The 23,586-nt window shown below is 41.0% G+C and overlaps 1 protein-coding gene across 11 annotated transcripts in view; it reads right to left on the minus strand.

Annotated features, from left to right (window-relative positions):
• KIAA0586 (KIAA0586 ortholog) overlaps positions 1-23,586 on the minus strand; it is a 137,851-nt gene that overhangs the window by 101,779 nt on the left and 12,486 nt on the right. For 6 of the 11 annotated variants that reach the window (XM_043548791.1, XM_037901173.2, XM_037901175.2 and 3 more), the window contains exons 5-13: positions 22,032-22,101; positions 19,734-19,908; positions 15,359-15,595; positions 14,070-14,241; positions 12,037-12,225; positions 8,276-8,396; positions 6,401-6,548; positions 4,688-4,729; positions 1,601-1,827 (exon numbers count right to left, since the gene is read on the minus strand). In XM_043548791.1, the coding sequence (XP_043404726.1) occupies positions 1,601-1,827; positions 4,688-4,729; positions 6,401-6,548; positions 8,276-8,396; positions 12,037-12,225; positions 14,070-14,241; positions 15,359-15,595; positions 19,734-19,908; positions 22,032-22,101 (1,381 nt within the window). Of the gene's footprint in view, positions 1-1,600; positions 1,828-4,687; positions 4,730-6,400; positions 6,549-8,275; positions 8,397-12,036; positions 12,226-14,069; positions 14,242-15,358; positions 15,596-19,135; positions 19,258-19,733; positions 19,909-22,031; positions 22,102-23,586 lie in introns of those variants that run through there. The other 5 variants (XM_043548790.1, XM_043548792.1, XM_043548794.1 and 2 more) reach the window with 2 other exon arrangements.

Here is a 23,586-nt window from a genome sequence, read left to right on the forward strand (position 1 = left end):
AACATCCTTTCAAGATACCAGCAGAATACAAACAGTGTTGCCATCATCTGTTTTTTCCCAAATACAGAACAAATATTTATTGAACATGTGACATTTTATACCTTGGGGGAGCGTCCTGTAACCCCCATATTCCTCATTTATATATAATTGTGATATTGCATATAAAGCAGGCCATGTGAAGTATTTGGGGAAAGGGTATGATCTGCTGAAAGTCGCTGTTCTATCTAAATATGTATATCATTAATGTATATGAAGTTTGAGAATTGTGTTGTATGGCTGTCACTAAAATATGCTGTGGGTTTGGGAAGCACCCAGATACTAGCTCTCCAGAGACAATGCCAAGGTAAGTAACCAACACCCGGGCGGGTGTCAAAAACCATTAACAGCCATTGTCCAGCAAGGGAGCTACAATTCAATGACTCACCAGCAAAGGGCCACACCAGAGGAATTGCTCAACCTTACCTGGGCACTCAGCAATGCGCACCAGACATGCCTGGACTTGTGTTCTCCAGGCACAGGGACTAAGAGTATAAAACAAAACACAGTGGCCCCATGCTTGGCCTTTCTCCTTCCCTCACCTATGCTGGAAACAACAAGGACACTCTGAAGACTCCAACAGAGGGGACTGGCCCAGGTTTCAAGGGCGAAACCTGTGTACTATGCACTGCAATATCCAGTGGGGTGAGAAAAACTGCTTAATCTAGATGTTGTCCAGTCTAATAGGGTTGAAAGTTTAGACTGCATGCTTATATTTTATTTTATTTTGGTAACCACTCTGACTTTTTGTCTATCACTTATAATCAATTAAAAACTATCTTTTGTAGTCAATAAATTTGTTATACTGTTTCTTTATCAGTGAGTTTGCCTGAAGTACGTGGTAAATCTCCTCAGGTTTGCAAAGGGTAGTATATATCCGCTTTCCATTCATGAAGTGGTGAACCAATTAATAAATTTGCACTGCTCGTCTTGAGCAGTGCAAGATGGTATATTTCTGAGGTACCGTGCTGGGAGCTGGGCGGGATTTGGCTGGTGCCTTTCTCTGTGTGATTCATGAGTGGCTCTGGGAGCATTCATGCAATCTAGATGGATGTAGGGCTCCACATGCTGTTGTGCTGACTGATAACAGGGCCTGGAGGGGTTTGCTGCTTGTCACTAGCAAAGCATTGTGAGAGAAAGCCCGGGCTGGAAAGAGTTAAGGGGGCACAGCGGTCCCAAAGTCCCAGGCTGCACCCTGGGGATCCCGTCACAAAACACTTCTAACTTTTCTGCATTATTATTCCTAATTCTACTATTTCCATTTAGTTGTGGACTAATGCCATTGCTGGCATTTTTTCCCCCCTTGTATACTTAACCTCTTTATTTTCCTGAACTCTGCCAGCCACAGATGTTGCCATATGTCCCTTTGCTTCCCTGATCAATTTTCTACAATCCCTAGCTTCTGATTTATATTCATTACTATCAACTTCCCCTTTTTTCCATATGTTATTTTATTTTGTATAGCTGCCTTCACTTCAGCTCTAAACCAGGTCCATACTTTTTAACTAGTAATATGAGTACAGTAGAGTGGGTAGCAGCATGGAAGATTAAATGAAATTCCCACCTGTTTGTAGTCAAAGCATTAATAAAGGTATACATGGCATCTCCATCTTTTGCACGAATAATGGCTTCCAAATTTTCTTCAAGGACTTTTTTATTGTTTTGTACACATCTTAAAATCCTTTCAGCATCCTTCAACACGGATTTTGGTGCTTTAACTGTCTGAAGAATAGATGGCTTGGAGACCTGAGGACATTCAGCAAAACTAGGTGCAACAACAGGGTTTGTCGGCTAAAATTTAAGAAAAACAATTATTATTTTAACGTACTAAATCATTTTTCTAAACAGAGTACATTAATCTGATTTACTGTTGATCTACCATCAATTCTAAGGTCCAAACTAAGGTGGAGAGCAACTGGCATTGACTTTAAGCCTAAACTAAAGAGAGATCGGTGTCTTGCAAAGTTAGAGCCAATAGTTAAACAAATGGAAGGAGATCTGAAACTTGTCAAACTTTGAAGTATAATATACCACGTCTGAGGCACAATGCTGATAAAATATGAAAGCAATATAGCATGTGAAAAAGATGAAACCATTAAATCTAAAGAGTAGAAATCACATATTAATCTCTCTGTACAACAGCATTAAAGCATAATTAATTTTAAAAGAATAAGGATTAAATTCTGCCTCCAGATAAAGGCACATAACTCCCACAGAAATCAATCTGATCCTAAGGAATACCAGGTAACATAGCACTACATGACTCAGTAGCACTATATGCCACTGATGTTTACTTCTTTATAAGAAATACTGAAAAAACTATTAAAAGCCATTTAGTTTGCAAAACATTTCACCAAGTTGAAAAGAAAATTAGTAATTAAACCACTAAGTATGAACACAAAGGACACCAATGCACAAGAACACAGAGACTGGAACAATTACAGGCCTCATGCTCTTGTCTGGAACTACACAAAAGATGACGTTTGATCTCCAAGAAAAGAGGTGCAGAAGAGACGCAGGCAGATAACAATGCTCTTCTGGACATGCTAATGACCAGCTAAAGTGACCCCTGGCCATTTCTTAGGCCACGTCTACACTAGAAACTTATGTTGACTCAAGTTATGTCGGCATCTAGCTGCGGCAGTTAGTACATCGCTTGTGCGCCTGCATACTTGGCTCCTTGTATCAGTGGTGCACATACTACTCCTGGGGGAATTCTGTGCCAAAAAATATAAAAATTCTGCACACAATATTTGAAAATTCTGCATATTTTATTTTTAAAAGCAACACAATATAATCATGCCAGTTTCAATTATTTTGGTAATTTATTTCAAAGACTCTGTCAGCATGTATGTCTGTAACAATACAGACCAAAAAAAAAAAGATTCTGGTAATTTTTTTTGACCAATGGATTTCTTACAAGGCATATTAATACAGAATGTTGTGTAATTCATTTAAATTACAACACAGAACTGTATTTCCTGCACCTGTCAGAAGCAGTGCAAAGGCTTGGGGGAGTCAGGGATAACAGAGGAGTTGAGGGAGAGGGAAGGAGCCTCAGAGTGAACCTGTATGGTGTTGGGAGTGGGTGGGGTTTTTCTTGCGGGTGAGAGGGGGGGATTGTTAGGGTGTTGGGAAGCCTCCCACATGCAGACCCTGGCTGATCCCAAGCTTCTCCCATTCAGTCACGCATGTCTGCCCCTGTCCCCATGGGTCTCTGCAGCCCCCCTTCCCTGCTCCAGGCTCAATGCCATCACCCCGCTAGCTCCTGAGCTCATGCTCCAGTTTGTCCCCCCCACTAGCCATTCTGAACCCCAGTCTGTGAACCCAGCAGCCCTGTGTGCACCACTCTGTCCTAACCCGGCTCTGCGGGCAGGGAGCTGTAATGAATTTCTACTCCTGGGGGAATTCTGCAGCATTGGGCATAGAATTTTGTATTTTCCCGCATAAAATACATTTTGCTTAAGAAGTGCTGCAGTTCTGCCTTTTGCCTACCAGAAGCCGTTGTGGTGCTAGAACAGTGGGAATGAACGCAGCTGGCTGTTCTAGCACCACAGCGGCCTCTGGTGGGCAAAAGGCGGAACCACAGCACTTCTTAGGCAAAATGTTTTTTTATGCGGAAAAATACAAAATTACGCGAGACAGAGGAATTCTGCGCATCCGCAGATGCGTAGAATTCCCCGAGAGTAACATACTCACCAGCAGTGCTTGTATTGGTGCAGAGCACAGTGCACCATGGGTAGCTATCCCACTTTGCAACCTGCCACTGTCCAGCACACTGTCTTTTGGGAAGTTTTGGCAATGCATCATGGGGTCAAAATGAATTGTGCAGGGGTGACTGGGAGCATGGAGTCAACTTCCCAGTTTACAACTGTCTCCCCCCATAATGTTATTTATATCTCATAATTTTCATGTCTTTTTTTCAAAATCCCTCAAACCCATGTGGCCCTCCTTGCTGTCTGCCATCTCGGACAGAAGCATGAATCCTGCACAGTTCTGCACTACTGTCGTGACCACTGCAAGCACAGGGTGCACTATCTTGGCATATTTGCAGAGCTACAAGAAGAACTGAATGAGTGGGGAACATGACGATTGCTTGGAAGACAGATTGCCGTGGGACATAGTGAGAACAATTCAAGATTGTTGGTGGCATTCCTAGAGCAGCTGCTGCTGGTGGAGTGCTGCTTTGGAAAAAGTCTCTTGCTTGACAAGACAAAAGAGAGACCAACATGGGGCTTGATACTGCTTGGGGAGGAATGGGTATACTACAAATTATCTATCACCTTTATGTAAATTTTAATTTAAGAACAAAAGCCAAGGTTAAAATATGTGCTCAATAAAACATCTGAAATTAGTGAAAAGGTGCAACATCAGGAATTTAGCTTTGGTGTATTTATATATACACACACACACACACAGCACAAAACAGTTATCACATTAGCAGTCCGCCTGATATAGAGTTAGGGGGGCAGCATTTATAATCTGTTTTCCCAAGTATATTTCAGTAAAACAGAATATCAAAAGTCACAGAACTACTCAAACCCTACTTTGGGCTACTTGCTCTGAATGCAACAGACACCTTTTGAAAAAGATGAAGATAAAGGAAGAAACAGAGTTTCTATAAATTAAATTTAAAAAAATCCCACTATACCTTAACAAAATCATTCATGTCTGATTTCCAAGCCTTTGCTTCCTGAAAAAAAAAATAAAGACAGAAAAAGGTCCTTTGAAACTTCAACCATAAGTATCTATCAGAATTAAATTTAGTATTTAGAAGTTAGGTGAATAAAAAGTCTAGGTAAAATAGGTTGGACAAGAGGAGCATCCTCAAGCACAACTCCATTTCCTTCAATTCACCTATCTGTCTATGGTAATGGGGGCCACATAAGTACCAGAGTATCTGAGAACCTCATGATATTTAATGTCTTTATCTTCACAACACCCCCATTAGGTAGAGGAGAGCTATTTATTCCCATTTTACAAATGGGGAACGGAGGCACAGAAAGGCAAAGTGACTTTCCCAAGGTCAGCCTGTCTGTTGCAAAGCAGAGAATTGAACCTGGGTCTCCCAAGTTCTAGGGTTGTGCCCTGACTACGGGACCACGCTTTCTTGTCTCAGACTTTCTATTTCTCTACATTTTCTAAGCTGGAATCATGTTTGAGCCCAAACTCTTCTTTTCCTCTTACATCTTCCGTGTCTGCAAATCTACCTACCACTGGCTTCTCAACACTGCCTATTCCCCACCCCCCCCAACTACCTCAACTCCACCTCTGCTAAAATTCTCATCTGTCTTCCAGCTGACTTTTCTTTCTAAACTGTTAAGCTGATTTGCTACAAACACTACACAGAGGAAGCCTGAAGGGTATCTGTGTGTGTCTTTGCTTCTTCCACTAATTAAATAGAGGAGATTCTTTCACCCCTTGCCCTTGTTTAACCTGCCATCCCTTTCTCCTCTTTGGTCCTTTTAAGGCAAGCGCTCCAATATTTCCAAAGTACTGCGAGAGTAGAGCTAGTCTACTCTGTTCCACAGATAATGCTGTCACCATTAGCTCAGACCTTCTGATGCTGATGTAGCTCCAAAGCCGTAGCACTATAGACATAGCACTAGATATTTTTTCCATTTAAGACATCTTAGCTCTGTCCAGCCACTAAATTGTTTCATCTAGGTTTCATAAATAAAATATTAACTACACATAAATAGCTAAAGTGTCTTCATTTTTAAAAGCCAGTGACTAATCTTCACTGCTGTCAGCAGAGATCCATTTCAGTAAAAAGGACTAGCTCAGCAGCAGAAGAAACATGCAAATAACGGTGCCCCGGGTAGCACTTTGGAAATTGGACTATTTTACCATAAGAAACAGCTGACAAGGTGGGAAAAGGACTGGTTTAAAATCATCCCCCACATTTAAGAAATGCAATAACCCAAAGACTTTTCTCTCCAAAATGTGAATGGCACAATCAGGTCTGCAGCTAGAGTACTGGGGGAGAGAAGAGAGGACAGCAGAAAGTAGCATTTCAAAATCAAAACATTTAAAAAACTTTGAAGAAAAAGTTTTTTACTAATACTATTACTGTGTAGACTGGATTTTTTAAGTTACTGCTTTGGTAAAGTAACATAGTGGCTTTATAATCCAGATACAAATGTATGTTTACTGGGAGATAATTATATCCCAGACCCAGAACCCTTTTCAGACTAGCAGGTTACAATTTTCAGCCAATTGCAGTAAGTAAACATACTTCTGTTTGGAGAGTTGGAAGCAAGGCCAATCTTTGTTGGTACCAGATATCATAATTCTGCTTACATTTGCTTATTTTTCTTATTGAAATGGTTAGTCATTCCAACAATATGGTCACTCACTTTACCTGTAGCATGCCATGCATTTCTTTTTTCAGCTGGCCAAGATCTTGAAGCACATCTTCCGCTTTCTTCACTGTTTTATTAATTGAATTGTAATCTTGGAGGGGGCCTTCAAAGGCAGGGATTGAGTCAGTTCGCAGGGCAGCAGGCCTGCTGAGAAGATTACATATTATTAAAATCTCACAGCTTCCTGACTGACTTTAGAAACAACTAGCTTCTAATTTGAGAATTTTAACATGGACTTGAACTTTGCACAAGTATCAAACCTTTACACAGAAAGGAAATTGCTTCTTCTCCCAGAGGCCTTGGCCAATTATATTGCTTCCTTTGTTTAATAGTTACAGTATTTACACTATCAGGAACGAGAAAGAAAAATAGCAGTGATTAATTAATTTCCAAAGTGAAAAGTTTCTCAATTTTCCAATGTTACTTCAATTATTTCAATCTGAATTTAAGGTATAATTTCACTGTTAATTAAATGAGAATATGGTGCAAAGTGCTTTTCCCCCCCCAGATTACATGTTCAAGCCATCAGTGTAATATGTAAAAATGTAGTGAAATCATGACAAGAAAAGGGTAATCTGGAAGAGCGTTCTTCAGACAGGAAGGATAAAATTTCCTGACCTGTTCTGAGGCTTAGAAACTGACTACACTAATAGTTACATTTTCCCTCTAGATGCGGTTTAAAAGAATATCCATACATTATTTTTAAGATAGTATATGAACCAGATTAGCAGTTTCTGATAAAACACCTTCATGCAAAGTGGCCAAAAGCTACTCTAACTGGAAAACAGAGAATTCCATTGGCATGGGTAACTCCCCATTGGAACACTACCAATGTCACTGGCTCTAAGCCACTACCTTCCAGCCCTCTGCAACACAGGGAATATACCCAGAAGAAGGGAGATCACCTACAGTGCTGCTGTGCTCCAGTGAGCCCTTTCAGAGAGTGGTTACCAGCCACCATTACTTACAGCTGTCCTAAGGTTCCTCATGCTGTTGTAAAAACAAGCCCTTAGCAGCCCTGGAGATCATGGAAGCACAACAGTAGTATAAAGCCACCTTTGCTTCCCCTTTTTGGGTCCTGCACCAAGCACATCTTGGTCAGACCCAAGGCCCAGGCAGTGGTTCTCAACCCGTGGTCCAATCAGCACACAGTTGTGGCCCATGTGACATCCTCAGAGCCATACAGGTAGTATATATATTGTGTGGATGTGGCCCACATAACACAGAGAGCTGCATATGCAGCCCACAATGGTAAACAGGTTGAGAACCACTGCTCTAGTGCATCTCCTACCTATAATAGAGTGGTTCTCAACCTTTCCAGACTACTGTACCCCCTTCAGGAGTGTGATTTGTCTTGCGTACCTCAAGTTTCACCTCACTGAAGAACTACTTGCTTACAAAATCAGACATAAAAATACAAGTGTCACAGCACACTATTACTGAAAAATTGCTGCCTTTCTCATTTTTACCATATAATTATAAAATAAATAGATATGGATTACAAATATTGCACTTACATTCAGTGTGATACATTAACTCGTTTTTCACTTATGAGCCTTGTCTGAAGCCGAAGGCCTGCCACCTGGGGCTGAAGCACATAACTTAGCTTCACAGGGCCCCCTCTGGTGTGAGGCCCTGGGCAACTGCCTTGCTTGCCACCCCCTAATGCTGGCCCTGTGCTTGCAACCCCATAAACCTGTCCTGCAACCCCCAGAGAAACATTCATCTAGATGAGTTAAGTATCCCCTGGAAGACCTCTGAATAATCCCAGGGGTACACGTACCCCTGGTTGAGAACCACTGTCTGGCACATACCTAAGTCATTTTAAAAATAAAAAGTCTATATGAACTTCTGATTCAGTCACATTTACTTACCACTCTCTCTCAGAATGCCAGGCCATTTTGGTATTGTTTAATGATGACTTCTCAGAAGACTCAGTTTGTCTCAATGGAGTTTCTTGAGAATTCAGAATCTGCTCCAGAAGTCTCCCTCCACCTACAGTAGGAAAAACATAAACAACATTATTAAGCATATTTAATACATTTAAGTGGCTTATTTTCATTTCAAGAAATAAATATTTCATTCATTTAAAAAAATAACCACTATACAATATTTAACTAGATTTATGAGAATACTGCAATGGAAACTATTTATCAATTTGGTTTTAAAAATCATAGAATCATAAAAACATAGCGCTGGAAGGGACCTCGAGAGGTCATCTAGTCCAGCCCCCATTTCTCTCCTCCATGATGAGGCAAAGTCAAGTATACCTAGATCATCCCTAACAGGTGTTTGCCCAAACTGTTTTTCGAAACCTCCAACTATAAGAATTCTACAACCTTCTGTGGTAACCTATTCTAGTACTTAACAATCCTTAAAGATAGAAGGTTTTTTCTAATATCTAACCTAAACCACATTTCCTACATTAAGCCCATTACTTCTTGTCCTACCTTCAGTGGACGTGGAGAACAACAACTTACCATTCTCTTTATAACAGCCCTTGACATATTTGAAGACTGTTATCAGGTCCTTGGTCAGTCTTCTTTTCTCAAGACTAAACAGGCCCAGTTTTTTTAATCTTTCCTTATAGGTCAGGTTTTCTAAACCTTTTATCATTTTTGTTGCTTTCATCTGGACTCTCTCCAATTTGTCCACATTGTTCCCAAATAGTGGCAACCAGAACTGGACACAGTACTACAGCTGAGGCCTCACCAGCATCAAGTAAGGTGGAACAATTTCTTCCTGTGAGGACATTCCTGTTAATATACCCCAGAATAGTGGTCTTTTTTACAACTGCATCATGCTGTTGGCTCATATTCAATTTCTGATCCTCTATAACCCTATATCCTTTTCAGCAATACTATTGCCTAGCTAATTATTCTTCATTTTATAGTTGAGTGTTTGATTTTTAATTCCTAACTGTAGTACTGTCCACTTGCCTTTACTGAGTTAATCTTGTTGATTTCAGGCCAATTCTCCAATTTAACAATGTCCTTTTGAATTCTAATCCTGTCCTCCAGAGTACTTGCAACACCTCCGAGCTTGGTGTCATCCACAAATTTTATAAGTGTACTCTCCATTTCATTATCCAAAGTTATTAATGAAAATATTAAATAGTACCGGCCCTAAGGACAGATGCTGGGGGGGATCCGAGTAGTTACGTTCTCCCAGTTTGACAGTGAACCAAGCTACTCTTTCAGTATGGTTTTTCAACCAGTTGGACCCCCACCTTATAGTAATTTCACCTAGAACCCATTTCCCCTGTTTGCTTAGAGAATGTTATGTGGGACTGTGTCAAAAGCCTTGCTAAAATCAGAATATATTGTGTCTAATACTTATCCCCATCCATTAGATAAGTAACCCTGTCAAAGAAGGAAATTAGGTTGGTTTGGCATGATTTATTGTCGACAAATCCTTGTTGGCTGTTACTTATCACCCTATTATCCTCTAGATACTCCCAAATTGATTGCTTAATCATTTGTTACAGTATCTTTCCAGGCATTAAAGTTAGGCTGACTGATCTCTTATTCCCTGGCTCCTCTTTGTTCCCCCCTTTTCAAATATAGGTACTATATTTGCCTTTCTCCCGTCCTCTGGGACATCACCCTTCCTCCATGAATCCACAAAGATAATCACTAATGCACTTTTACAGCATCAAAGAACATGCTATGCCTAAAAAAATTCATTCGGGTATACTTGTTATTTTATTTATGACTCCTATGCAACAGTGAGATGAGATGAATAACAAACAGGAACAAACTAAGATTGGAAGCCATACAACACATGGCAAAGGAAACAAACAGTTTTCACGAGACCAGTGAATAAGTGTATTTTATTTAATATGGGTTTATTTAGAGATGGGGCCCTCAGGCCAAGCCTGTACTACAAAGTTTTGCTGGCACAGCTATGTTAGTTATGAGTGTTAAATAAAAGAAAAGGAGTACTTGTGGCACCTTAGCAACTAACCAATTTATTTGAGCACAAACTTTCGTGAGCTACAGCTCACTTCATCGGATGCATAGAAAATCAAACCCCTGACAAACATGATGGCATAAACAACCATGTCAACACAACTTATACTGGCAAGAGTCATTTTCCTAGTATAGCTATTTCAGCAAAGCCTTTGTATTGTACACAAACCCTCAGAATGTCTCCAGACCCTAACATTTGAGAGTCTTATAAGTCTAAACAGTAAGACAACCACCACTTACACTGCCAATGCCACAACAACCAGACTCAGAGAAACATTTTGTCTTGGAACATCTGGGAATTTTTTAATTCCATTTTATAGTGGGTGCATTTTTATTGATGTGGGTTACTTTTTGATGCTCTCCAGAAGTGATCTGAGAGACCTGAAGAGAAATACAGATGCCTAGTACACCACGATAGGGAATGGAAAAGTGCAGAAAGGGAGAGGGGAAGTGGAATTAATTGGTGGAACACTGAGCACATGTAAGAAAATAGTAAACAATGAGAACAGAGATGTAGTCAGGGATGAATGATGAGAAGATTCATTTTGATACAGAAGGTAAGAAGCCAGGAAAAGGATTCAAAGATGGAGTGACATGGTCCAAGCAGCGGGCAAGAAAGATTATTTTAGCCAGGGCCATTCTGTATGGACTGGAGAGGAGCAAGAGGGAAATCTGAGGGTCAGAGAGGAGAAGGTTCCAGTAATCTAAGCAGGAGGTAACCAACTGACAGACAAGCATTTTGTCCACAGGGTAAGAGTGCAAGGGCTGGATTCTTTAAGATGTCCTCAAAGATCACTCAAACTTAACCTGATCTTTGTGCTTTTCAAATATGGTGCTGAAAACTGAATTCTGGGCTGCCAAGTCAGTACCAAGTAGGGCTGTTAAACACCTCCTTTGTTCAACATACTCTTGTTTTTATTAATGCAATCCAGTATTCCATCTGCCTTTTGTGACAATGTTCAATTTATCTACCATTGTAACTCTTCTGACCTAGCCAGTACTCCCATATTCAATATTTGTGGGTATGATACTGCATTCCTACACAAACCACCTCACACTTGACTTTACTGCATTTTATTTAAGCTCATTCTACCACTGTAATGAAGGCTGAACTGCACTTTAATCCTATCTTCTCAAGTGTCTGAAAGACCTTTAAGGTGTGCATCATGCATGTTTTGGGCTCTCTTCAACATTCCTTACTCAGAAGTCGCTAGTTTTGCCTGAGTAAGGAGTAACGTATAGGGCCATTAAATACCACACTCACCACTTCATCCTTCAAGTCGAACAGGAAAATATTAAATACTTTTGGACACAGAACAGACTCCACTCAACACCTGACTCCAACTTCACAACAACCCTTCATTAGTTACTTGGATATTTAATGTTAGGGTCAAAGTGCAATGGCAAGATGGTGGGGAAGCTCATCCAGAGTGTTCATTAACAGTACTGCCTTGAACTCTGGGAGTCGTTCATTTACTGCCAGCACTAACCTTTCACCAACACATTTTTAGAACATTTGAATGTGTATACCTAGATTCAGGTAATCCAATAAGGACTGTCTTCAGAGAACATGAAGAAGATACAGGCAATAATAGCCACTGGCCATGCCTGTAACAGCGAAGGGACAAAGGAAGGCTATTTCTGAACTTTCCTCTGACTCTTACCCACAACACTTCCATATGCTGATTTGGGCACATTTTCCTTTTCTGCTATAGGTCTCTCTTTCTTTGAAATTTTCTGTGAAACTTTCATGTCTTTTGATACAGGTACAGGAGCATATCTCCGAGGAGCCGGTGTCTTCAGAGGTGATTTCTGTGTACGAACGCCATAATTTCCAAATTGACTTGAATACGCTTAAATTCAGGGGGAAAAAAATGAACAATTTATTTTTAAATCTGAAGTTATAAGATTGGTTTCCTTTTCAAAAACTCTTCAAAAGCAAACAGAAGTTTAAAAAATCCCCACAGAAATATAAAATATTTCCATTAGCAAGAAATTTTTTTTAAAAACAGCTAGTAACTTTGGTATTGAGAAAAGTAAGTGGCGTATGTCTGCACTGGAGCTGGAAGGTGTTGTTCCCACCTTCTAGCGTGGGATCCACGCTAAAAACAGAAATGCAGCTGCTGCGGCATATGCTGCAGCAGGGGCTAGGCACCTACGTCCGTACCTGAGGCTCGGACTGCATCTTACTCGGGGCGGCTAGCCCCTCCCTCAGCTCACGCTGCCACAGCTACACTTGTATTTTTAACACGCTAGGTCAACCAGAGCCAGCGCAGGTGTGTCTACCCAAGCTGGAAATTACACTTTCCAGCCCCAGTGTGATACAGTGTACTTCAAAATAACCCCCTGTAACCGCCTTATTTACCATTTTTATATGGTTATATATTTTGTACAAAGTATGCCTTGTGAGGTATCACTTGAAAACTCATGAGCTATTGAACATTATTATCATGTTAGCATGTGTGTTTCATCATTGTATATGGAGTTATGAGATTTTGCTATGTTTACTTTGTTACTCAGCATTTTGGGAGTCTGGGAAATGCCCACAGACCAGCTCTTCAGAAATAACAAAGTTCTTGCATGTAATCTCAAATGTCTTGTACACAGAAGGTGCGAGCAAGAAATTTACAATTCATCTGAGACACGCTTTGAATCTCACATACATAGGAGACTGCTCTGTCTATACCCCAGCAGGGGGAGAGGAGGGCACGGCGGGGGTGTGGGGGAGTTGCTCCTCAAGGAGAGGAGGGGGGTATAAAATAAGAGACAATGGCATTACCTCTCTCTTTCCCCACCTCTAATGAAATAAGATTGCTTGAAAGACTTTGAACTGGGGAAATTGGTCCCAACTGGGGAGGGTATCCAGGCTGTGTACAAAGAACTGAACTGCCAGCAACATCCAGAGGGGCGAGAAAAGCTGTTTGCTTCAAATTTTACTTAACTTGGTAAAGTTTAGGAATTATATTGCGATTTTATCATTTCATTTCTTTTTGTAACCAATTCTGACCGTATGCCTGTATCACTTATTATCACTTAAAATCTTTCTTTCTATAGTTAATTAACTTAATGATGGACTTATGAGCTTGCTCTGTCCAAGGCAGTCTTGAGCAGTGTAAGATGCACATTTCTGTGGTGCAAGGGTGAGGGGATTTGCAGGTGTCTCCCTGCTTACAGTTCAGGAGTAGCTAGGAGATCATTCATGTTACTTAGCTGGGTGTGCCTTACATGCTGATGGCTGCGTAAAAGCAAAGCCTGGAGGGGCTACTTTTCACTAGCATAGCAGTGTAAGAGAAGACCTAGGCTGAAGAATTAAGGGAGCACAGTGATTCCACAGTCCAGATTGTATCCTGGGAGATGTAACACCCAGGGCAGACAAAACCTAGCAAGAGTCTAGGGCAAGGTACAGCATGATCGGGCAGTGTACAAGTTTCCACATTCACTCTCTTTTATAAAACAGTCTTGGGCCTCTCAAATATAATCAGTTGGGTGAGCCTAAGTATCCACTAAACCCCAAAATCTCACTTTAATTTGATATAAATGTGGTTTTTAGTTTATGTATTACGCACTGTATTAAAGAAGATGATATCAGTTGTGCAAAAATATTTGTTATTCCTTAGTAATATGTGGTCCTAAATTTTACAAAAGCAAGATTAAGACAGAAATAAAACTGAATATCTATATTAACTGAATTATTCACCTTGGGTGGGCACAGAGTTGGTAGAGAATAAATTCCTATGACATGAAGAGACTTGGCTGGTAAGTGGTTGCTGTAGCTCTGGGTTTGTAGAATGCTTTGCCACCAAATTGGAAGATGGTATATTAACTGGTTGGAAACCACCTGTGTTGATTGCAGAGCTAATGAGATGAGACTAAGAGACAAACGGTACAAAAAGTTAATTAAAAAAAAGAAAAGAAAGAAATTATAGCTATTTAACAAACTGAACAAGCAAATATGTAATATAATTGTACTAACTGGAATCTGGTGGAAAAATGATAGGCAGAGGGCTAAGAAAACTAATACTTCCTCATTGTTTTGAAAGGTAGAATAAAACAAAACTGACTTATAGGAATCTCCCCCCCCCGCCCCCAAAAAAAAAAAAAAAAAAAAACAGGGAGGAATAAGTATTCCCATTCTAACTGGTTCCCAAAAAACATACACAGTAGGATAAGAGGGATTTTTTCCCCAAATTCTTAGGGTATGTCTATACTGCAATCACAGAGTGTGATTACAGCTCAGGTAGACATACTCAATTTAGCTTTAATCTAGTTAGCCCGGGTAGTGGAACAGTGAAGCTATGGCAGCACACGCTTCAGTGCAGGCTGTTCAAACCCATCCAGAACTGTGGGTAATTACTCACGGGGCTAGTCTTCACCGAAATGCACACTGATGCAGATCCACTGCAGATTAAAGCTAGCTCAGGTATGTCTATCACATACACACATGCCTGACAGCACTGTTATTAAGTTGAAAGCTTCCCAAACAATCTATTGTACTTGTTCCCATGACAGTGGTATCCAACGGCATCACAATCTAATGTATTTATCTTCACAACACCCCTAAGGTAAGGAAGTGTTGTCATCCCCATTTTACAGATGAAGAACTAAAACAGAGAAGCCCAGTGACTTGCTCAAGGTCAAACAGGAAGTCTGTGGCAGAGCAGGAATTTGAATCCCATTCTCCAGGTCTAGGCTAACCACTAACCTCACTAACCACTGGATCATCCTCTCTCTCTGGAACTAGGTCATAAAACCTCTCTGTCCTATACTACACATTCTCCTCTGCAATTTTAACTGCTTAGACAGGTAAAAAGCCCCCAAACTAACCCCCTGGCATAGACATATGGGCACAATAACAATCTCATACATGTGAAAGTACTGTTGCAGCTTTACTCAATTAAAGAAATTTAACAACAAACTTCAGTATAACTAACGCCAAGACACAGAGGCAGAGAAACAGCAAGAAGCTCTATATTTCTATGCAGGTACCTGAATATGTATTTGTTGCTGTTGTAACTTTTCAAGATGCTGAATCCGCTGTTCCATGAACACATTCATCTGTTTTTCAAGTTCGTTGACTCTGTCATGACAACGGGATCTCTCCTGTTGTTGAGTCTTTATATTTGTTTGCTGTTCTGCAACACGTTGCAGCTGCTTGTCCGTCTCCTGGAGTTTATTGAGTAATGCTGAAACAGAGTTAACTTTTGCTTCCAAATCGCTTTGAACCTGAGGAAAAAAAATTAGACTCTCTATATAGTTCAAAGAGAAGTATAGTTATACATTTTTAAAACTCTTGAGTTTGAAACCTGAGGCAAGAGGAAGTAGGTATTAATGCCATTCCTGTTTGTTCCCAATATCCCTCCCCTACCACCACATCACACACTTTTTGGCATCTATATTTTCTTCAAAAGATACAAATAATAATAGTCCTGATCTGGGATGATTTAACACCACAAGAGAACCTTTCCAAAGATAAATACAGCATTAAAAAGTTAGTGTTCATTAGTGCCAAGCCACATTTTACCCAAATAAAATGAACAAAAACATCCCTTAAAATAGGCAGTACCCAATATTATCAGATTGTTACAGACTTTCTTTTTATGTTAAACCAATCTTTACGATAACTCTCATTGGCAAAAAACCCCAAAACTATAGCATATAATTATCGCCCTGAGAAAACTGTGGGTTTGTTTTTCTAAAAAAAAATTCACAGCAGCGCCATGGGTGTTTGAATTTAACAGCATATACGTAGCTGCGGAGTCTTTTTCCCCCTCTGCTCCAAATGCTGCCATTTTCCCAACAGCAGGGAGGCAGAAGCAGGCATTCTCACTTCCACCTCCCTGCCAAGGCCACACCTGCTCACAGGGTTACTGTCTCATCATCTGTTGCAGTTCGTCCAGCCGAGCCTAGAACAGGGATTGGGGTTGCCTCGCCCCACACTCAGCTACAGACCGAGACTGCTGCACAGTTGCTTCCTGTCCAACTTGCAGGGAGAGGGGGTGGCACAGACAATGCACAGCCATTAGGAGCTCTGACCCACCCCATAGCAGTGCCCAGTAGGCAAAGGAGCTGAAACCAGGATCCGCTGCTTGGAACACAAGAGAAGATGAGAGAGGGCCCTGCCCTGGCGGGGGGATCCATGTGAGACTGTAATCCATCCCTGTTCAATCCTGCTGCTCAGTATGATTCTCATTGCTGCTTATGTCCCTATGTAGGCCACTGCTTCTGGTGCAAGGCCACAAGCACAGACTGTTGGGACCACAACATCATGCATACTTGGGATGACCAGCAGGGGGTCCAGAACTTTTGCATGAAGAAAGCAACATTTCTGGAGCTTTGTGAGCAACTTGCCCACACCCCCCAGCGTAAAGACACACATCTGAGGTCATTTTTGGCAGTCCAGAAGTGGGCTGCTATAGCTGTCTGGAAGCTGGCTACTCCAGACTGCTAGAGTTCCATTGGCAAACAGTTTGGAGTTAGAAAGTCGACTGTGGGTAAAGTGGTGGCAGAGGTAACTGAAGCAAACAGGCATGTGGGTTACCCCAAAGTGGCTGGCATTAAAGATATTCCAAAGGTAATGGCTGACTTTGAGAGAATGTGGTTTCCAGACTGGGGGGGCCATTGATGGCATTCAGGTGCCCATAATTTGCCCTCCTCAAGAAGCACAAGAGTACATAAACCACAAAGAGTACCACTCCATTGTCATGCAGGCACGCATGGATCACAGAGGCAGATTTATGAATGTCAGATTGGGCTGTACAGGAAAAGTGCATAAATTCATAGATACTAAGGTCAGAAGGGACCATTATGATCATCTAGTCTGACCTCCTGTACAACGCAGGCCACAGAATCTCACCCACCCACTTCTGCAAAAAACCTCTCACCTATGTCTGAGCTATTAAAGTCCTCAAATCATGGTTTAAAGACTTCAAGGAGCAGAGAATCCTCCAGCAAGTGACCCATGCCCCATGCTACAGAGGAAGGCAAAAAACCTCCAGGGCCTCTTCCAATCTGCCCTGGAGGAAAATTCCTTCCCGACCCCAAATATTGCGATCAGCTAAACCCTGAGCAAATGGGCAAGATTCACCAGCCAGATACTACAGAAAATTCTTTCCTGGGTAACTCAGATCCCACCCCATCTAACATCCCATCACTTTTACCATGAATATTTGAAGATCAATTAATTACCAAAATCATGTTATCCCATCATACTATCTCCTCCATAAACTTATCGAGTTTAATCTTAAAGCCAGATAGATCTTTTGCCCGCACTGCTTCCCTTGGAAGGCTATTCCAAAACTTCACTCCTCTGATGGTTAGAAACCTTCATCTAATTTCAAATCTAAACTTCCTGGTGGCCAGTTTATATCCATTTGTTCTTGTGTCCACATTGGTACTGAACTTAAATAATTCCTCTCCCTCTCCAGTATTTATCCCTCTGATATATTTATAGAGGGCATGATGCCAGTGTTTTGCCGCTCAGAAGTCTACATTCATAGACAAGCTGGGACACTATTACCACCAAATGACATTGAATTAAATAGTGTTACTGTCCCCATTGTTCTTCTGGGAGATCCTGTGTATCCTCTTTTGCCTTGGTTTCTGAAGCTATGCCCTGATTTCAGAGGCCCTGGCAAAAAAAGAGATTTAATTACACTCCCAGCAGCTGTAGAATGGTTGCTGGCAGATAGTAAGGCCTAATAAGACAGAATTATTTCAGGGGCAGATAAAGATCTGCAAAGTCAACAGACACCTGATTCCCCAGAGGCTCGAGATATATAAATCAGAAGTAAGAAAACCAGGTAAGTATCTACGTGCTTATATGACCCTCCATCACTGCCATATCTAAGCACCTCAAACATTACTGATTTTACCCTCACAACACCTATGAGGTACTGTGCGGGGGTTTGCAGACCCCTCTTTAAGACTAAAGCGGTGATGGAACTGGACCAAGAAGGCCCTGCCCCTCAGCAGTTGCAGAGCATGCTCCAAATGGAAGACCTGCTTACAATGGGACGGTGGCAATCAAGTGGGGAGAGAGTGAAGGAGAGGCTATCTACAGGAAGGAAGCCAGTTAGTACCTTCCGGAACACAGGAATCCACAGAGGAAGGACCTAGATCGTGGGTAACGCTGAAACGGGCAGCAAGGCTAAAATCATAGGACACTGAAAAGGGAGGACTGGGAAGGTCTGACAAATTATCTGAATTGCTGAGACTGTTTGAATAATCCTCTGTGAGGAATGAAGCAGAGGGCTGTGGCCATGCCCCAAACTGAAGAGAATACCGGGCGGTGGGTATGAAGTGGCCCAGGTTAGGCTGGTCTGGGTATCAGCTAGAGGGGACAGAAAAAATTCCCACTCCTCCCCACTTAGGCCCTGGGTTGACAGTCAGTGGAAAGGGTGGGCCTGGGTTTCCCTACCCTTCCCTCTACCTTAGACTGATCGGGGCAACCCAGAGAAAGACAGATTGACTTGGTTGCCAGGGCTTCATATTGCCTGATAAACCTCCCCCTCCCGCTGCCACAGGACTCTAGAGACTGAGTCACGGCCTGCCTACTAGGCCTCCTGGCCCCTACATGAACCCTACAAGTACTATCCCTATTTTCACAAATAAGGAACTGAGGCACAGAGAAATGTAGTAACTTGCCCAAGGGCACACAGGAAGCCTGTGGCAGAGGTGGGAATTGATCCTACATCTCCTGAGTCCCAATCTAGTACCTTAACCCCAAAATCATCTTGCTTCTCTCCCATGCTATCTAGAGCATACCTGTGTGTGAACTCTGATCTTCAGGAAACTGCTATACACATTATGTTGACTGCATGCTGCAGGTTTTTAAATGAGCAGTAAGAAGACTGATCAGTGTCTCTTTTTGAAATACCAGATGAAAACCGCCTCTTGACTTTACAGAAATTCACCGGAATCAAACCTCATTTATCATTGTACTCTCCAGTTAACACAAACCTGACCTCTCTTTTTTGGATTCTGCAAAATAGAGTTACATCTCAATAAGAAGTTAGGCGAAGTTCCTTCTTTCTGGCTTGAACATTGATAGACTGACCAACCAGGCACAGCCACATTTGAATTACAGATGCGGTGTTTTGTCTAAAGATTTTATTAAGGCCCTTGGGTCACACCTACAAATACATAGAACAGATCTCACTGAACGCACCCAGTGTTTGTATCGTTTTGTCATCCCCTCCTACCCACCCAATGAGCCATGCTGTTCATTGAGATGACTGTGAGCATATATGAAGAGGATACAAATGAAAGACATTGGGAGCTTCACTACTAGCCACCTCAGACTTATTTATTATTTCTACTATTTAACTTGATAGAGAACTAATTTTACCAAAAAAAGTCTTACTTTGAGAAGTGGAGCTGTTGTAGCAATGGCAGCCGCTGTGGCTGCCGCGACGGTTGTAGCTGAATCTATATTGCTGTGTGCTGACCTGGTATCTTGAGCACTCTTTTTCTTTTCCGTAGATACATTTTCTAAAAGCTGTACCTTCACCTCCTTAAATACAGGAGGGTTTTGGGTTCTATAAATACAAAACATATCTTCCTGTGAATGGCATTCTTGTCAATTCCTGATCAAGCATAACGTTCCCGTTCCCTCCTTCCCCATAAACTAGCCTTTCTTCAGCACTATTAGCCATTGTGAGGTTTTCCAGGGATACCCAGGATTGTGAGGGACCTCACCACCACCTGCCCTTAGCATGAGGATGTCTTGTATGTGCCTGCTATGGAGCATCTCCCTGAAACCACCCAGACTCTGGCAACACAAGCTGCCTTCCAGGTCTCCGCAGGCCTTACTCCCTCTCTGCGCAGGTTAGCAACACACCAACCCGCAAGCCTTCCAAATGTTCCTCTGAACTGCTCCGCCCCCATTTAACTGGATACTCACAGAACTCCTAGATTCACTACCTCCAAAGGAATAGTACACATCAGGTTGTAAGAGTCAACTTAATACACGGTTTCAGAGTAGCAGCCGTGTTAGTCTGTATTCGCAAAAATGAAAAGGAGTACTTGTGGCACCTTAGAGACTAACAAATTTATTTGAGCATAAGCTTTCGTGAGCTACAGCTCACTTCATCGGAAGCATACAGCTCCCCTGTATTTTCCACTGAATGCATCCGATGAAGTGAGCTGTAGCTCATGAAAGCTTATGCGCAAATAAATTGGTTAGTCTCCAATATGCCACAAGTACTCCTTTTCTTTTAACTTAATACACAACACTTAGATATACTTTACTTATAGTGAAAACAAGAATACATTTATTATCAAAGAACAGTGATTCAAGTGAAAGAATGAGAATACAGGAAACAAATAGTTACATACAAAATGGAATCATAACATGCTTTCTACAGACTAAGCTTAATACACAAGGCATTCCCTATCCCTTACAAGAAAGTCTTTTTCCAAGCATTTTCAGTCAGGTTGGATGAAATCCCTTCTCATAAGATAGACTCCAATGGCAACTTGTCCTCACAGAATGAAGGGATAACTTGGGGGTTCATCTGCACCCAGATATAGTTTCAGAAGTTCATTGTCCTACTCCTAAACAGGATAACTCTTGCTGGTTTTGTTTTTTCCTGCAACCTCCACAATCTATTGATTGGTATTTTGCTCGGTCTGTAAATGGGCATCCACTGAGAACCACACAATACTTAATTTGCACATCACCAGCCAGAGTGAGATAAGCATCTCTTCCCATCTCCCTGCCGGGAGTATGTGGATTATCTTTTGGGGACCTGTCTTAACTCACAGACCCAAAGAACATAATTTTTAGTATCTATACGTAACTTCACATATTTTCTGTACGTACATCTCACAATGATTATGATTTCCAGTATGACACTTTCATTACAGACCTTACATGATATTCTTTGCTGGACCAGCATGTAGATATCAGACCCAGGGGATTCCTGTAACCCTTATGTACCTCAGTGCCCTTTGCCAGTTGGCATCAAGAGGTCCTTGGGTCACACCCATACAGGCATTTATGGCTTCTCCAACAATAAACTTCCTTTAAAGAAAAATTATACATTTCTACCACATAGCTGACACTGAAAAATTTTACTTAAATCTTTATTGCAACAAGATAATAAAGATTTGTTTCAGAGGTACCATTTGTTAATGTTTGTAATATTAAGGGCATGGTCTGTCTATGGTATTACTGCAACCATGACACACTATGGGGTGACAAGCTGGCTGTCACCTAATTCAATTACATATGCAGTTCTAGACTGTGGCATAGACTTGACTGTAACCAGGCAACAGTCCAAGTTGAAGGCTGCTAGCGGCAGGGACCTTATCTCCTTATTTGTTTGTAAAATGCCTAGCATGCTTTGGGCACTAAATAAATCAGAACAATTCCTGCCCCATTTTTTGTATCACGAAGGCATTATTCCAAAAGGTTTTTGAAAGCATTACAGAAAAATAATTGTACAAAATAGTAAAGACACTGTAGGGCAGATAGACTTCAAACCAGAAAATGAGTTCTGAAAAAAATAGTTCCACAAGTATAAACGGAATATTAATGGAGGAGAATAAAGAACCATTTTCCTTTTACCAGTGCTACTAAGAGGGATCAGGGAAACCAGGAACCACATATCTTAATAGAAACTGAACAGCTGAGACATTATTCACAGCTCAAACTTACCTCTGTTTTAACACAGCGCGCAAAGCTTCTTTCTCGCCAGTAGTGTACTGAGAAATAAATATATCATCGTCTGTGAAACAAGAATATAATATACACTTTGTCAATTTAATTTTCAGGTCTCATTTTATAAAGGTAAAAACAAAGTTATTTCAGTAACATGTAGAAATTTGGTATAAAGTACATCACAGCTCAATACACAAGCCACATTATTTCAGGGTGTAAATGTTTTCTTCACAGGTAATAGCTTCAAGTTATGAAAAGACAAACATTAGGCATCATTTAACATAGGGCTAAAAAATCTGAGTATCATTCACTACTGCATTTTAAAGATAGTCAGTGATAAGACAACCCAATGCACTATGACAATAACTATGAATTTATTTTCTCTCACATAAAGCATTGAAGAATTTGAGAATGCTGTCAAAATAATGACAGTTTTGAATGTGTGCAGCACATGACATATACATTTAAATTGTACAAACTCTAACCGAAACTTTCTCATAAACAAAAATGAACTAAAACTGCATAATATTAATATTAGTTTTTCCTGTGCTATCATACAGTGCAACAAAAGCCTTCACCCACCATCAAATCCTCTAGAAGGTCCCCTAATCAGGATTCTCCCCCATTGTGCATCACAGAGGACCCCAAATCCAACAGTCGTAAGCAAGCTGCACCAAGTTTACTTAGTAAAGGATCTTGAAAATTCAGAGTAAGCAGCACTGCTTGCCATAGATAAACTATGTTACAATACAACCTTGCTAATATGCATATTGCTAATCTGCACATTTTATAATGCACTCACAACAGAGCAGCCTTCTACCTCCCTCTCAGCAAAGATTTAACAGAAGTTGTAGTAAGATCTCATTATCAATACTACTGTACATTATTTAACAAAACACATATGTTGCACCTTGATAAGAAGGGCTCGGTCCTCCTTTACCCCACCCTGAAGGCTGCACAAAGGGTGGATCTTCTCTTAATATACTAAGTAGAATCAGATAAGGTTAAACTGCACTTGAAAAGCAATGACTAAATTAAATTTTACAATGCATTAACCTTGCTCATTTTTAACTGTTTGCTTATTTATCAGTTTGTGAAATTTAGTAATTCACAGTGGGGTTTCTCCTCCTCAATAACGTTCTGAAAAGTGACTAGGTTTAAACATGCCCTTTCTTACTCTACAGATCCGATCCTTGTATGTATTTAGTTATATCTGCTAACCTCAGTGTTTAGAAATAGGGGTGTGTGTGTATGCATTCCTATTTATCCTTGTCATCAAAGAACAGCGAACCTGTGCAACTCCACTGAGAGCAATGGGGTTGCAAAGGTTGACTGAGGTCAGAATTTGCCCCACACTGACAATGAACAATCCACTGAATGCATCCGATGAAGTGAGCTGTAGCTCACGAAAGCTTATGCTCAAATAAATTGGTTAGTCTCTAAGGTGCCACAAGTACTCCTTTTCTTTTTGCGAATACAGACTAACACGGTTGCTACTCTGAATCCAGGAAGAATCACTGACTTTCATATTCCAGACTGAGTTTGCAAGGCT

The sequence above is a fragment of the Chelonia mydas genome, chromosome 6 (genome assembly GCF_015237465.2).
Source record: "Chelonia mydas isolate rCheMyd1 chromosome 6, rCheMyd1.pri.v2, whole genome shotgun sequence".
Taxonomy (NCBI): Eukaryota; Metazoa; Chordata; order Testudines; family Cheloniidae; genus Chelonia; species Chelonia mydas.